Source organism: Octodon degus, unplaced genomic scaffold, assembly GCF_000260255.1.
Source record: "Octodon degus isolate 3935 unplaced genomic scaffold, OctDeg1.0 scaffold00082, whole genome shotgun sequence".
Lineage (NCBI taxonomy): Eukaryota > Metazoa > Chordata > Mammalia > Rodentia > Octodontidae > Octodon > Octodon degus.
Genome location: NW_004524658.1, coordinates 6,915,939 through 6,929,002, shown reverse-complemented (window position 1 = coordinate 6,929,002; position 13,064 = coordinate 6,915,939). Strand labels below are relative to the sequence as shown.

General features: G+C 38.3%; 1 protein-coding gene across 5 annotated transcripts in view; it reads left to right on the top strand.

The window, feature by feature from the left end:
• The window catches only part of Orc4 (origin recognition complex subunit 4), a 73,584-nt gene that overhangs the window by 22,679 nt on the left and 37,841 nt on the right, over window positions 1-13,064 (top strand). Inside the window, exons 2-3 of one of the 5 annotated variants that reach the window (XM_023721426.1) lie at window positions 8,218-8,387; window positions 8,604-8,722. The exons of the other annotated variants lie outside the window; for them this stretch is intronic. Coding sequence (XP_023577194.1) covers window positions 8,683-8,722 — 40 coding nt within the window. The 5' untranslated portion in view covers window positions 8,218-8,387; window positions 8,604-8,682. The remainder of the gene's footprint in view (window positions 1-8,217; window positions 8,388-8,603; window positions 8,723-13,064) is intronic. 5 annotated transcript variants of the gene reach the window in all.

Here is a 13,064-nt window from a genome sequence, read left to right as displayed (position 1 = left end):
TTTTCATGGTCCCTTGCTATTTTTAAGAGATCGTTCACTTGGTGATTGCTATCTTCTCTAAATCTGATATGTGGTCTTTGCTTTTTGGGGTTTTGGGGTTTGTTTTGTTTTATTTTGTTTTTTGTTTTCTTGTAGTAGTTCGGGTCAAATTCAGGACCTTGTGCTTGCTAGGCAGGTGCTTATAATGCTCATCTGTCTCCTGGCCCATGATGTTTGGTCTTTTCATTGATTGATTCTGCTGCATATGCTTGCAATATAACTTTTAGTCTTCTGGATAATTGTTTGAGTCTGTTTTATGGAATACAGTTCTTCCCTATTTTGGATGTGCATGGTTTCCAGCATTTCCCTAATTTTTTTTTTCCCTAATCTGTATCTACTGTAGGTTTACTAACCCTTTTTGATTATGATCATCATTTCTTTAGCAAACTGTGCAGTAGTTTCTGCTTTTTTTTTTTTTCCACCTTAGTGCCCCCTGGATTTGCCTTGCCAAGCTCAGTGCTGCGATTTCATCTTGCTTCCATATTTTCTTTCTTACTTTTTTTTTTAATTTGTTTTCTCAGTTGATGCTTGTAAATTGCTTATAGGAGTTAGCTTTATTGCTAGTATCAAGACATCCTGAGGAAATGATTTTTTTAAGAGAAAGAAAAAAGCAAATAAGAACAAGGACAAAAAATAAAAATAATACAGTATTTCAAAACAGGAATAGAAAAATTAACAATTATTTTTATACTACACGTTTATTTCGTCAAATTTGTTGCTCAGCTTACCAGATATAGGCATGCAAAATTTGGTGAAAGGTATTCAACAGTGATTATTATATTTTATATTGTTGTCTTGAATGTAGTTGAGGTGTTCTAAGGGTAGCTCACTTTGACTTGCTAGTGTATTCCAACATCCTGTCTCCTCATTTTGTTAGGGATTATAGATTGTTGCCTGTTTGGCATAGCACTCAGGTTTTTTATATGTACTGTGGTATTATTTATGACCCCCATACTATCTCTGTATTGCTTTACAAGGAAGAACTACTAATCATAACTGTTACCTTGGTTAAAGTGGTATGAGCTGTAACAACAAAAGCAGGGCCAGGGAGATGGCTCAGTGGAATAAGCACTTCCTGGCAAGCACCAGGGCCTGAGTTCAATCCCCCGGTTCCACCAAAAATAAGTAAATAAATAAATAAATAAATAACAAAAGCATTAAGCATAGTCCAGAAATGACAAAAAGTGATAACTCTTAATTTGCCACCTTTAACTGTAAAACCAATCAAAAAATTACATACGGATAAAATTCTCTTACTAGAGCAAGTTTACCCTCAGGGGAGAGAATTTTTCAAAGAGATGGGAGGATGAAGTAGAGAAATAAGAGAAAGTGATTTGAAGCAAGACTGAAGGGTAAATGAAGATTACTTAAGCTTTGAGAAGCCAGTCAATAAGATAGTAGAGAGAGAAAGAAGGAAAATACCAAAATAAGAACAAAACCAACAGAAATACTAAAAATAATGTTCACATTTGTGGAAAAACAAAAATAGATAATCCAGTTAAGAAAAAGAAATTTCTCTGTGATTTCAAGTCTCTGGTTTTTTCCTGGTGTCTGTGGTTTTGTGGTAGTGTTCAAGTCAGAACCCAGATCTGTGCTGCATAATCATAGTGATTCTGCAGTAAGGTTGAGATGGAGGATCCAGTGCTCTCAACTCCACAAAAGTTCATGCTTATCCTAGTTTCCTGCCTTGGGGATGAGTGAAACCTGAGTCCTCAGCTAGCAACACTCTAACTGCTCTGCCCTGGACATTCCATTGGTCATTGGCTGCTTCCCACCCAACCCTGGCAGCCCTGAGATCAAGTCAACACATGGCTGCTCTGAGTCCTGTGTGTAGCTTTCCCTGCCCCTCCCCAAAGTGTCTCTCAAGGGAACACAGGTGTTGCTGGGACCAAAGTCAGTCATCAACCACTGCAGTTGATATCATCCACCACTCTGCTATGCTAGCACACTTCTTGGAGGCCTTTAGGCTTGCCCATGCTTGCTGTCTCTTAGTAGGCTTTCACACCCCAGCCTTGAGTTGAGGAGATGAGTCCAATTACCACCACTTTTTGCACTGCAGTCTGGTTCTTCTCTTTCTCTGCAGATTCAAACATTCTGAAACTTGTGGGTACTGGGGATTTACCTCCCACCATCCTCTCTTCCTAAATTACTGTGTTCCAGTATCTGGATTCCAAATGTTGGGAAGGCTAACTTTTTGGTGCTTACGAGTCTGCCATTTTCCTGGAAGTACTCCAGATTCTTAAGTCTGAATTTTTGTGTCTTTTGACCAACATCTCCCCTTTTCCCTTAGTCTCCTGGTAACCACCATTCTACTATTTTTGTGAGTTTGACATTTTAGATGTCACATATAAATTAAATGATATGGTGTTTGCCTTTCCATGATTGGTGTATTTTATTAGGAGCTTGATTCTGTGTTCTGTCCTGGCTATACTAATTAACATTCTCACCATCAGTGGCCAAGATTTATTTTTTGTCCATATCCTTACCATCATTTATCATCTTTCACCTTTTTAAAAAACTAATCATCCTAATGTATATCTGTGATTCATAGTTTACATTTGTATTTCTCTACTATTAGTGATATTTTGCACTTTCTTATTTAACTTTTAGTTGTATATGTATTGTCTTTTGACAAATGTTTTAGGTCCTTTGATAACTTTTTAATAAGGTTGTTTTCTTCCTATTGAGTTAAATTCCTTATGTAGTTTTTAAATATTCACTTTTTTAAAAAAATGTATCTGGTTGTTGCAAGGTCTCACTACGCAGCCCAGATTTATGGTGATCCTTCTGCTTTCACCCTCCCCAGCGCTGGGATTACAGGCATAAGCCACTATGCCTGGACTCTGGCCAGCTGAGCCCGCCCTGAGGGTGGGCCTAACAAGGCTTATGGCTACAATCAAACCACAGTCCCTGCACTCACCTGAGCTTGCCTAAGTAGGTGCCTTAGTCCGCTGAGCTATCTCTCTGGCCCTTTTTCTTGTCTCTTTTTGTTTGCAGAATGTAGGAACTCATTGATATCGGGTATCCTGGGGAGAAACAGCAGCAGGAGTGGGGAAAAGGTAAACAAGAAGTCAAGATCTGGGTCATGTGGTGGCCTGTCTACCTAATTGGTGGATGACCCCAAAAATACAGGCATTTATTTATACCTTTACAATGTGAATATCACGTGGCACAAGGTTGCCTAGTGACTGATAGCTGACATTGACCACGTAGGATAATTTCTTAGGACTGAGGTAGCTTGACTGCTTTAGATAATCTGGCCTTGTCCTGCTTGATTACACATATGCTCAATTTCCAACTTCAGGGACTTTCAACAGCAAAATATTTTAACTCCATGGATTTCCATTTCTTTTTGGTTTTGTTGCCTGTGTTTTAACAGTTAAATCCAAAATTTTGCGAAGACCAATGTCATTATTATAGTTTGTGTATAGATGTCCCCCCAAAAGCTCATGAACTCTTGGGGATACTGTTTTACATTTTGTGACTGATTCATGATCTAGTGCTGATATTAAGGGTGTGAGTGCTATACCCACCCTTCGGTGGGTAGCCTGCATAGAATAAAAGGGACTGAGTTTTGTATCTCCTCTTGTTTTTGCTATCTTCCATTGCCATTAATTGTTGCCCTCTGCTGTGTGCTGCTCTGCCTTAGAGCTAGCCATTAGTGGACTAAAACTTAAACAGAATGAACTAAACAACCTTCCCACCCTTTAATTCTGGTTGTTGGGTATTTTGTCTCAACAACAAGAGAAAAGCAACTAAGATAGTCATGAAGCTGTTTTCTTCTAATAGTATTATAGTTTGGGATGTTAGGTTGAAATTTTAGTCCATTTTGGATTCCTTTTTGTTTCCTTAATCGTACTGAGGATTGAACTCAAGACATTCACACAGAGCTATATCCGTACCCCTCCCTGACTCCCTTTTAATATTTTATTTTGAGACAGGGTCTTGATAAGGATGAAATTATACTTGGAGGCCTCCTGCCTCAGCCTCCCAGAGGACTGATTGTTATATACATAATGTAAGATAAGAGTCCAAATTTCTTCTTTCAGATGTGAGTGTTCAGTTTTCCCATCACCATTTAAAAAGACTGTACTTTCCTCCTTGTGTGTTCGTGGCATCTTTGTTGAATTTAGTTGCATATAAATGTACTTTGATTTCTGGGTCTGTGGTTTGTTGTATTGGTTTATCCATCTGATTTTGTGCCTATACCATACTGTTTTACTATGAGAGCCTCGGATAGATTTTGAGATGAGTAGTATGACGCCTCCTGTTTTGTACTTATTGCTGAAGGTGATTTTGACTGTTGGATGTTTTTTTGCGACCATGTGTATTTTAGGATTGTTAAACTGTTTATATGGAAAAATACCACTGAAATTTTAGTCCTTGTGCTAAATTTTTAGATCATATGTATGAAATAGGGTCGTTTTAGTGATGCTGATTTCTTCTGGTTCTTGAACATGAAGTACCTTTTCTTTTTGAGCGTTTGTTTTTGGTCCTTTTTTTCTTTTCTTTTTCTTCTTTCTTTTTTGTTTTGTATTTTAGGAAAGGGTCTACAGGGTGTTCCGGGTCTCACTACTAGATCGAACTCATAGTGAACTGCCTGTTTACAGCCTCTCGAGAGCTGAGATTACAGGCGGGGCCAGCACGGCAGGCAAACCTAGGGATCAAACCCCTGGCTCCTGCACCTGCTTGCAGGCTCTTTAATCTGCTGAGCTATTTGGCTGGACCTGGTTTTGGTCTTTCATGTTTTGAAATTTTCATTTTAATCTTTTTATCTCTTTGATTAAATTTGCTTGCTTTTATAACATTGTAAATGAGATTCTTTTCTTGATTTATCACATTATTTGTTAATAATATGTAGAAATACTGTTGATTTTTCTGTCCCACAATTTTACTGTATTCTGTAAACTAACAATTTTTTGGTTGACTCTTTAGTGTTTTGTATAAGTAAGAGTATGCCATCTGCAAACAGTAACAGTTTAACTTTGTTCTTCGTATGATGACTTTTTTCCCTTCTTTCTCAATTCCTCAGGCTAGGACTTGCTGTACTTTGTTGACTAGAGATACTGAGAGCATTCTTTTCTTGTCTGTGATCTTACATCCAAAGTTTTCATCTTTTTCACCACTGTGTTTTAGTAGCTGTGACATTGTTACATATTGTCTTGTGTTGGGGTATATTCCTTCATTAATTTATTCAAAATTTTTATCATGATAGAATACTGAGTTTTTATTAAAGTACTTTCTGTATCAAGATGGTCACAAAGCTTTTTTGTTTTCTTAATGATGTGTCACATTTATAGATTGTCATAAGTGACTAATCTACAGCTCAGTGACAGATCTCAGTTGATCATAGTGAGTGATCTTGAATCATTGAATTCAGTGGTTCAGTTTGCTGGTATTGTATTGAAAATTTTTGTATCTATGTCCATGAAGGACTTTTTTTTTTTAATATTTATTTATTTTTATTTATTACATTTATTTATTGTGTGTGTGTGTGGCCAGCTCAGCCCACCAGGGGGCGGGTCTGGCTGGCATGTGGTGCTGGGGATCGAACCGCGGTCCCTGTGCTTTGCCAAGCTTGTTTCAAGTAGGTGCTTTAGACCACTGAGCCATCTCTCCAGCCCCCATGAAGGACTTTGACTATAATTTTCTTTAGTCATTTTCTGCCTTTTGTATCTGGGTAGAGATCAATTTGCAGGTGAAATATACAGTGTTTCCCGAGGCTCCTGCATTGAGGGCTTAGTCCCCAGAGCAGCAGTATTTGGAGGTAAGGCTTAGAGAACTGTTTGGACCTTGATGGTTTTAAGGTCATTAGTCCATTCATTGATGAGTTCATCAGCTGAATAGGTTATTAGGAAGTGTGGCCCAGAGAAAGGGCTCCCTGCAGGTGTATCTTTAAAGTGTGTGTATTTGTTCTCTGGTTCTTGCTCTCTGCATCTAGGAAGTGAGCAGCTCAAGACAGTGTTTCTGCTTTGGATCTAACCCATGGTTAGGAGAGAAATCCCTAAAATCCTGAACCACATAAGCCTTTTAAGTTTTGTGAGTAGTTGTTTTGTCCTGGTGACTGAAAGTTCACTATATAGAAATGTTCCTTTTGAAGTGTGTGGATTATTAGTGTGTGCATTAGCGAAGGGCTGGTATTCTTTAAATCCTGAGAAAAATGCAATTATAAAACTGTTAGGTCATTAATTGTACTTGATGTGAAGTTTTTGTTACTTGATTCAGTTTCCTTAGCTATAATTAGTCTTGTTAAATTTTCTTTTACTTTGTTATTCAGTTTTTAAGAGGTTTTATGCTTCTAAGAATTTATATCTTCTACATTATCTAGTTCTTCACAGTCATAGGAACTCAGAATTCTTTGTATTGCTATGCTAACAGTTACAATGTCTTTACTTTTTTGATTTTGAGTCTTTTTCTCAGGTTAGCTAAAGGTTTCTCAACTTCATCTATTTAAAAAATGATTTAGTTTTGTTGATTCTGTTTTCATTGTCTGTATTTCATTTTTGCTCTGATCATTAGAGTGTAACATTAGGCTCTTTGTTTGAAATCACTGCTTTTATAATATAGATAAATAATGCTGAAAACTTGCTTCTGCTTTTGCTGCATCCCATAAGTTCTAGCCCACTGATGCCTCATTACTCATTATTAATTGGTCTAGGAGTACCAATAAACAATGAGTAGCAAATTGTTTTGCCAGGGACTGACAAATTCTAGCCTGCCTAGTACTACTAGGACAAAATTTTTTGGTCAGAATGCAAGTATCAAATTCAACTTTCAAAGCAGCTGAGTGAAAAGGTATGACTAAAAATACTGTTTCATATTCATTTGTCAAGGTAATATTTTCTTTTGATTTTTCTTTTTTTGCTCATTCAGGAGCATATTATTTAATTACTACATATTTAATTTTCTAAATTACTAATATCTAGTTTTGTGCAATTATGTTAAAAAGGATTTTGATAAGATTTCAGTCTTAAATTTGTGAAGACTTATATTGTACTTTGACGTATTCATACTGGTGAACAGTTTGTACATGAGAGAACTCTATTCTTTTCTTTGGATTGAATGGTCTGAATATTTTTTTTGGTCCATTTGTGTTACAAGTGTAATTCAATACAAATATTTCCTTATATATATTTTTTTCCTGTGGTTCTGTTTATTGAAGATGGAGTATTGGCTTTTCCTTATTTAAAGTTTTTATTTTTTTTAATTTTTTATTTATTTATTTGAGAGAGAGAGAGAGAGAGAGAGAGAGAGAGAGAGACAGACAGACAGACAGACAGACAGACCAGCTCAGCCCACCAGGGGGCAGGGCTGGCTGGCATGTGGTGCTGGGGGATTGAACCGCGGTCCCTGATGCTTTTGCTAAGCTTGTTCTAAGTAGGTGCTTTAGACCACTGAGCCATCTCTCCAGCCCCGGCTTTTCCTTATTATATTGGTGTCTCTTCTTTCAGAACTTCTTGTATTTATATATTTAAGTTCTTCAATATTGGACACATATGCAGTGGACCCTTGAATTATGAACTCAGTTCTTTTGCAAGGGCTGGTTGTAACTCAGACTGGTTGTAAGTCCAGACTTTTCCCCATAAGAAATAACGGAAATAGCCATTAAGCATTTTGCTCTTCCCAAAGCATCCCTTAATTGACCTTTTCATAATGAAAAAGGGTTATATAACAGCATACTTTGTGAGAAACACCAATAATTTTCCTACCATATTCACCAAGAAGTTGTAAAATGTGCCTAGTTTACCAGAAAAAACAATTTCAACTCATCATTCAAATTGACAGCTTTGGCTTGCAGGAAGGGAGAATGAAATGGAAAGAGTCCCCTTCCATAAGAACATCAGGAATCTGGCTCTGTGGTATCCTTTCTCTCCTTGGCATCTGTACGCTACTAAGTCCTGCTTCTGGATCAGCTATTGGTCTCAACATTTTCAGAACTAAAAACTGGTCTTAAGTTTGTCTGCTGTTTGTCTTTTCTTTAACACTGTTCTATAGTGTTAAGACATAAGATCACTGTTCTTAGGACAGGACATTGTCATTAAGCAAGTGAACACAATCGTTAGCTTTTTCTCTGTTTTGGTGCATCTTCTCTACAGGTGTTTGTAGCTCTCCATTTTTCAGGGTTTCCTTTGTTTCTGAAGAACTGTACTGATGGTTGATTCTCTCTCTCCTCTTCAGAAAACTCCTCAGCTGCTATTCTCTGTTGCTATTCTCTGTTGCTCAGCCAGAAGTTGTTGAAGCTGCTCTGTGTGCAATTCCTCTGCATATTTCTCTACCAGTTCTCAACATCACCCGTCTACCTGAAAGCCCAGTGTCTCAGTTATAGTGACAGGGTCATCAGCTACATGGTCAGTTGAAGCGCAAGCTCTCGTACACAGCCTTAAAGTTGTCCTTACTATCTAGGCCGCACTTTGTTCCAGGCACATCTCAGTGTACTTAGACAGATATTGGCCTAAGATTTCTCATCCCCATACAGGAAAAAATTTTTCTTGCAGACCTCCTCACAGGTTAAATACATATCCAAGACAGTGTGGAAGCCCTTCAAGAAATTTCTTGTTTTATAGCATCTTACAGTTAGCTGTCACCTGCTGGACTAGAGGCTGCAACAGAGGAGTTGTATTAGGTGGAAAGAACTTGACAGCAATGGGAATTCAACAGCCAGTTCCTCTTCAAAGTCTCTTGGGTAAGCAGTAGCATTGTCCATCATGAGGAGAGCCTTGAGTGGTATGCCTTTGCCCTCTGGATACTGTTTCTTAACAATAGTACTGAGAGCCTCCCTGATCCACTCAAGAGTAAGTACTCTTGTTACCCAGGCTTTTGCCTTACATCACCACATGACCCCAAGCCTATTCATTATGACTTTGTCTTTTTTACCACTCTAGGGATCTCAGAGTGATAAACCAAGAGAGGCTCTATCTTGAGGTCGCCACTTGCTTTGGCACACAGCAGTAAGCTTAGCCTATGTGTCATAGACTTGTGATACGGTGTTTTCCCCTTCCCTGGATAATGTATGTTCTGAACGTTGTCTTCAAGAATAAACCAGGTTTTTTGTGGGGTTGTTTTGGTGGAAACGGGGATTGAACTCAGGCCCTTGCATTTACCAGGCAAGCACTTATTCTACTGAGCTATCTCCCCAACCCAAGAATAAACCAGTTTCATCACAGTTGAAAACTTGATGAGAGCACAAGCCATTTCTCTGTGTCATCATTTCAAAGTTGTATAATGTAGTTTATAGCAGACCTTCGTTTATCAGTCAGTACTGGCTGCTTCACCATGCCTAGTTACACTATGAGCCCAAGTACTCACTTTAAAATAACAAAACTATCACTCATTGATAAGATTATCCTTTATTAGATCTTCATTTATAGCCCTGGTTTTTTCACCAATAGACTGTAACCTGACATCTCATCTGCCCTTCATTTATCCACACTAGTAATAGCCTTTCAGCTTCATCTAATGCTGCTTATCGTGACTAATTTGAGTAACATTTTTAACAGCAGTAGCTTCCTTATGACAAATACGAATCTTTTCTCTGTAAGATTGTTGGAGTGATGGATTTTGATAAGCTGTCCATATTAGGGAGATTGGTCACATGAATGCCATTCATAATTCTGTAGCTCCTTTCTTCTTTTTTTCAATTTATGTATTTGGTACAGGGTCTTACTACATAGCTTTGTCTCAGCTTCCCCAGCACTAGGATTATAGGCATACACCACCACACCTGGTTTCATTGGCCAGCTCATCTCAGAACTGACACAGTGTGTGGTACTGGGGTTTGAACCCCTGTCCTTGCACTTGCCAGGCAGGCACTTAGTAGAACTCTCTCCCCGGCCCTTTTGTTTTCTATTTTGATTGCTTTCCCTCCCCTCATCTCATCTCTTCTCCCTTCCCCTTTTTCTAGCCTTTTAGGGTTTTGTTTTGTTTTTTTTTTCCACCAGGGAGCAAACTTAGTACCTTGTGCTTGCCAGGCAGGTGCTTATGCCCCTGAAGTGTATCTCTGGCTCCCTGGCCCTGTTGGGACTATTTTATTATTATTATTATTATTATTTATTTTTTTGGCGGAACCGGGGATTGAACTCAGGCCCTTGCACTTGCCAGGGAAGCGCTTATTCCACTGAGCCATCTCCCTGGCCCTGGGACAATTTTGATAGCAGTAATCATAGCAATTGTGTACAGCACTGACAAAAATCTTGGCTCAGACTGATGCTTATATAATGTGTTTCTGACGTGAGTCTTTGTTTACAGCCACGCCAGAAGCTGGCATCAGGACCTAACTCAAGACATAGATCATAAGTTAAACCTAAAATTCCAGTAGTAACCCAAGGTGTTTGTGAGCCCAGTTATAACTCAAGGGTCCATTATATTGTTACATCCTCTTGTGAAGTTAATTTATCAGTGTATAGGAACTTTTTTGACCCTCTGTGCAGTTGTTTTAAAGTCCCTGCTTGATTTTCATTTCATTTCATATGAAATATCTTTATCTTTTTATTCACTTTAATGTATGTGTGTCATTAAAGATTGAATGAGTTATGGACAATACATTGTTGGGCCTTACTATTTTTATTCATTTAGCCTATCTGTTTGATAGAATTTATTTACACTCATTGGTAATGATTGTTACACAAGAATTTAGTTACTGCTTTATTACAGGATGATCATTTGTAATCCAGTATCTGAAATGTCTTAACAATCAAAAGTTCTTAAAAAAAGTTTTTCTTTGTAGGCTTAATTTGCTATACTGGAGAATTCAACCTAGGGCCAGCCTTGCGTTGAGCTGTGTCCCCATTCCTTATTTTTGAGAAAAGGCCTAAGTTGCCCAAGTTAACCTCAAACTTGCAGTCCTCCTGCCTTACACACTCAAATAGCTGAATTGCAGGCATTGAAATTCAAAACATTTTGAACTCACAGATATGATACCTAAGCTTCAGCATCTGCTAACATTACGGCTTTTGGATTTTCAGATTAGAGATTCTGTCCTTGAATTTTTCTATATTTTCACGGTTTTCAAGGTCTGCTTAAAAAAATGTATTACCTTAAAATACTTTCTCTTGCTTTGAACAGTTATCTTTTTGGAGTAATTCTTAGAAGGCATCTTTTGTAGGTATCATTAGCTGTGTGGATGTGGCTGTCTTGGTCACAAATTGATTGATAATTTTTACCTTTTGTAGACATTTTAACATTGAGATGGAGCCAGAAGTTGCAAAGTGAAGTCAGTTGAATGAAGTGAAATGTTTTAAAAAGCCTGTCATTTCCTTGCATGGCTCTCAGCAGCTGCATTCCCTGCATGCCTCGTAAAGACAGTCACCAAAAAAGAAAGACTTCCCATGCTGCTCCAAAAAGTGGCAAAAACTGGGATAAATGTTTAAAGTGAGGAGCAATATTTTTAAGGAGCATTGATGACAGTGTACCTTTTACTGTAATAATTTTTAAAATTTAATAATCTATGATATTTTTTATTCAGTCTTATAGTTAGTATCTTTTATTTCAATGTGAAAATGTTCTGTTGGCACTGCTTTTAAAAAACTGAGTCAGTCTAGTGCTGGTGAATTCCTCCATTCTTGTTTGCTTGGGGATGTGTTTTCTATATTGTATCAGTCAGGGTTTTACTAGAGGAACAGATATGTTACAAGGAACAGATACAACACAAGATATACAAATTACAAGAAATTACAAAATCGGCTTACAATGATCAGCCACAGACAGATGAGGAGGCATGCAGAGGGCGTCTCTGTACCGGAGACTGAAGGATTCAGTCCAAGGTCTGGAGCTTACTGTAGTGTCCCTGCAAATCTGTATCAGTTGGCCTATGGGTCTGTGATGGAAAGGTGGCAAGCTGATAAATCTATCACGGAAAGCTGATAGATCCAAGGCAGAGGCCAAAGAGCCTGCGCTGGAATCTAGGAGATGATGTTCAAGACTGCAGTTCCTAGGAATCCATCCTCAATCCTTTATATGTCCTCTAAGTACTGATTCACTCTAGTGCAGGTCCCCTGGGGTGTGGAATGGCAAAGGTGATCCAACCAAGTTAACACAGTATATCAACCACTACATATGTCTTTTCAGTAGTTAACTCTCTGGTTGGCTCATTCTTCTGTGTAACAAAAACACAGTACTGAATTCTTTAGTACTATTGCAATGTTCTTCAATTCTGGAATTAATGTTTGATTCTTAGGTTTTCAGCTTCTTATTTAAACATTTGTTTTGCTTATATATTGTTTTCCTAGTTTCATTGAGTTGTCTGTGTTTTTCTTTCACCTCTATGGACTTTTCCTTATTAGTTTCTTATGATTTCATTTTTTGTTAATTTTTTAATTGGTAGACATTAATCTTAGGATCTTGAGCGGTTCATGCATTGGGTGCTTGGGCTATACAGATGACTTTTTTGTTTATTTTAATGTGTTTGGAACAGGGTCTTACTACACAGATCAGACTCACAGTGATCCTTTTGTTCTCAGCCTCCCTAGGGTTGGGATTACAGGGGCCGGGGAGATGGCTCAGTGGAATAAGCGCTTCCCTGACAAGCGCGAGGACCTGAGTTCAATCCCCGGTTCCACCAAAAAGCAAAACAAAACCTAGGGTTGGGATTACAGGCATGCACCTCCACTACTGGACTCATGTCAGGCTCAGCACACCCAAGGGTGGGGCAGGTGGTACTGGAGATCGAACCCTGGTCCCTGCTCTTGTCTGAGCAGGCGCTTAGTCTGCTGAGCTTTAAAAGCCCTACAGATGACTTTTAAAATCATTTTAGACAACATGAAGATCCCATTTCTTTGGGGTCAGTACTTGGCACGTCATTTCCTTTGATGTGTCATACTTGTCTGATTCTTTTTTTTTCTTTATATCCTTCTATTCCTGTTTGTGTGTTTGGAGGACCAGGCATTTCTAGTTTTGACAGACTGGTTTTGGCAGGTTAAAATCTTTCCTTTTGGAAATCTCATACAGCTAGGATTTCTCCAAGATCATTGTTGTATTTAGAGCAAAATCATGTGCTTTCCACTGTGGCTATGGTGGAATTACTCTTTTTT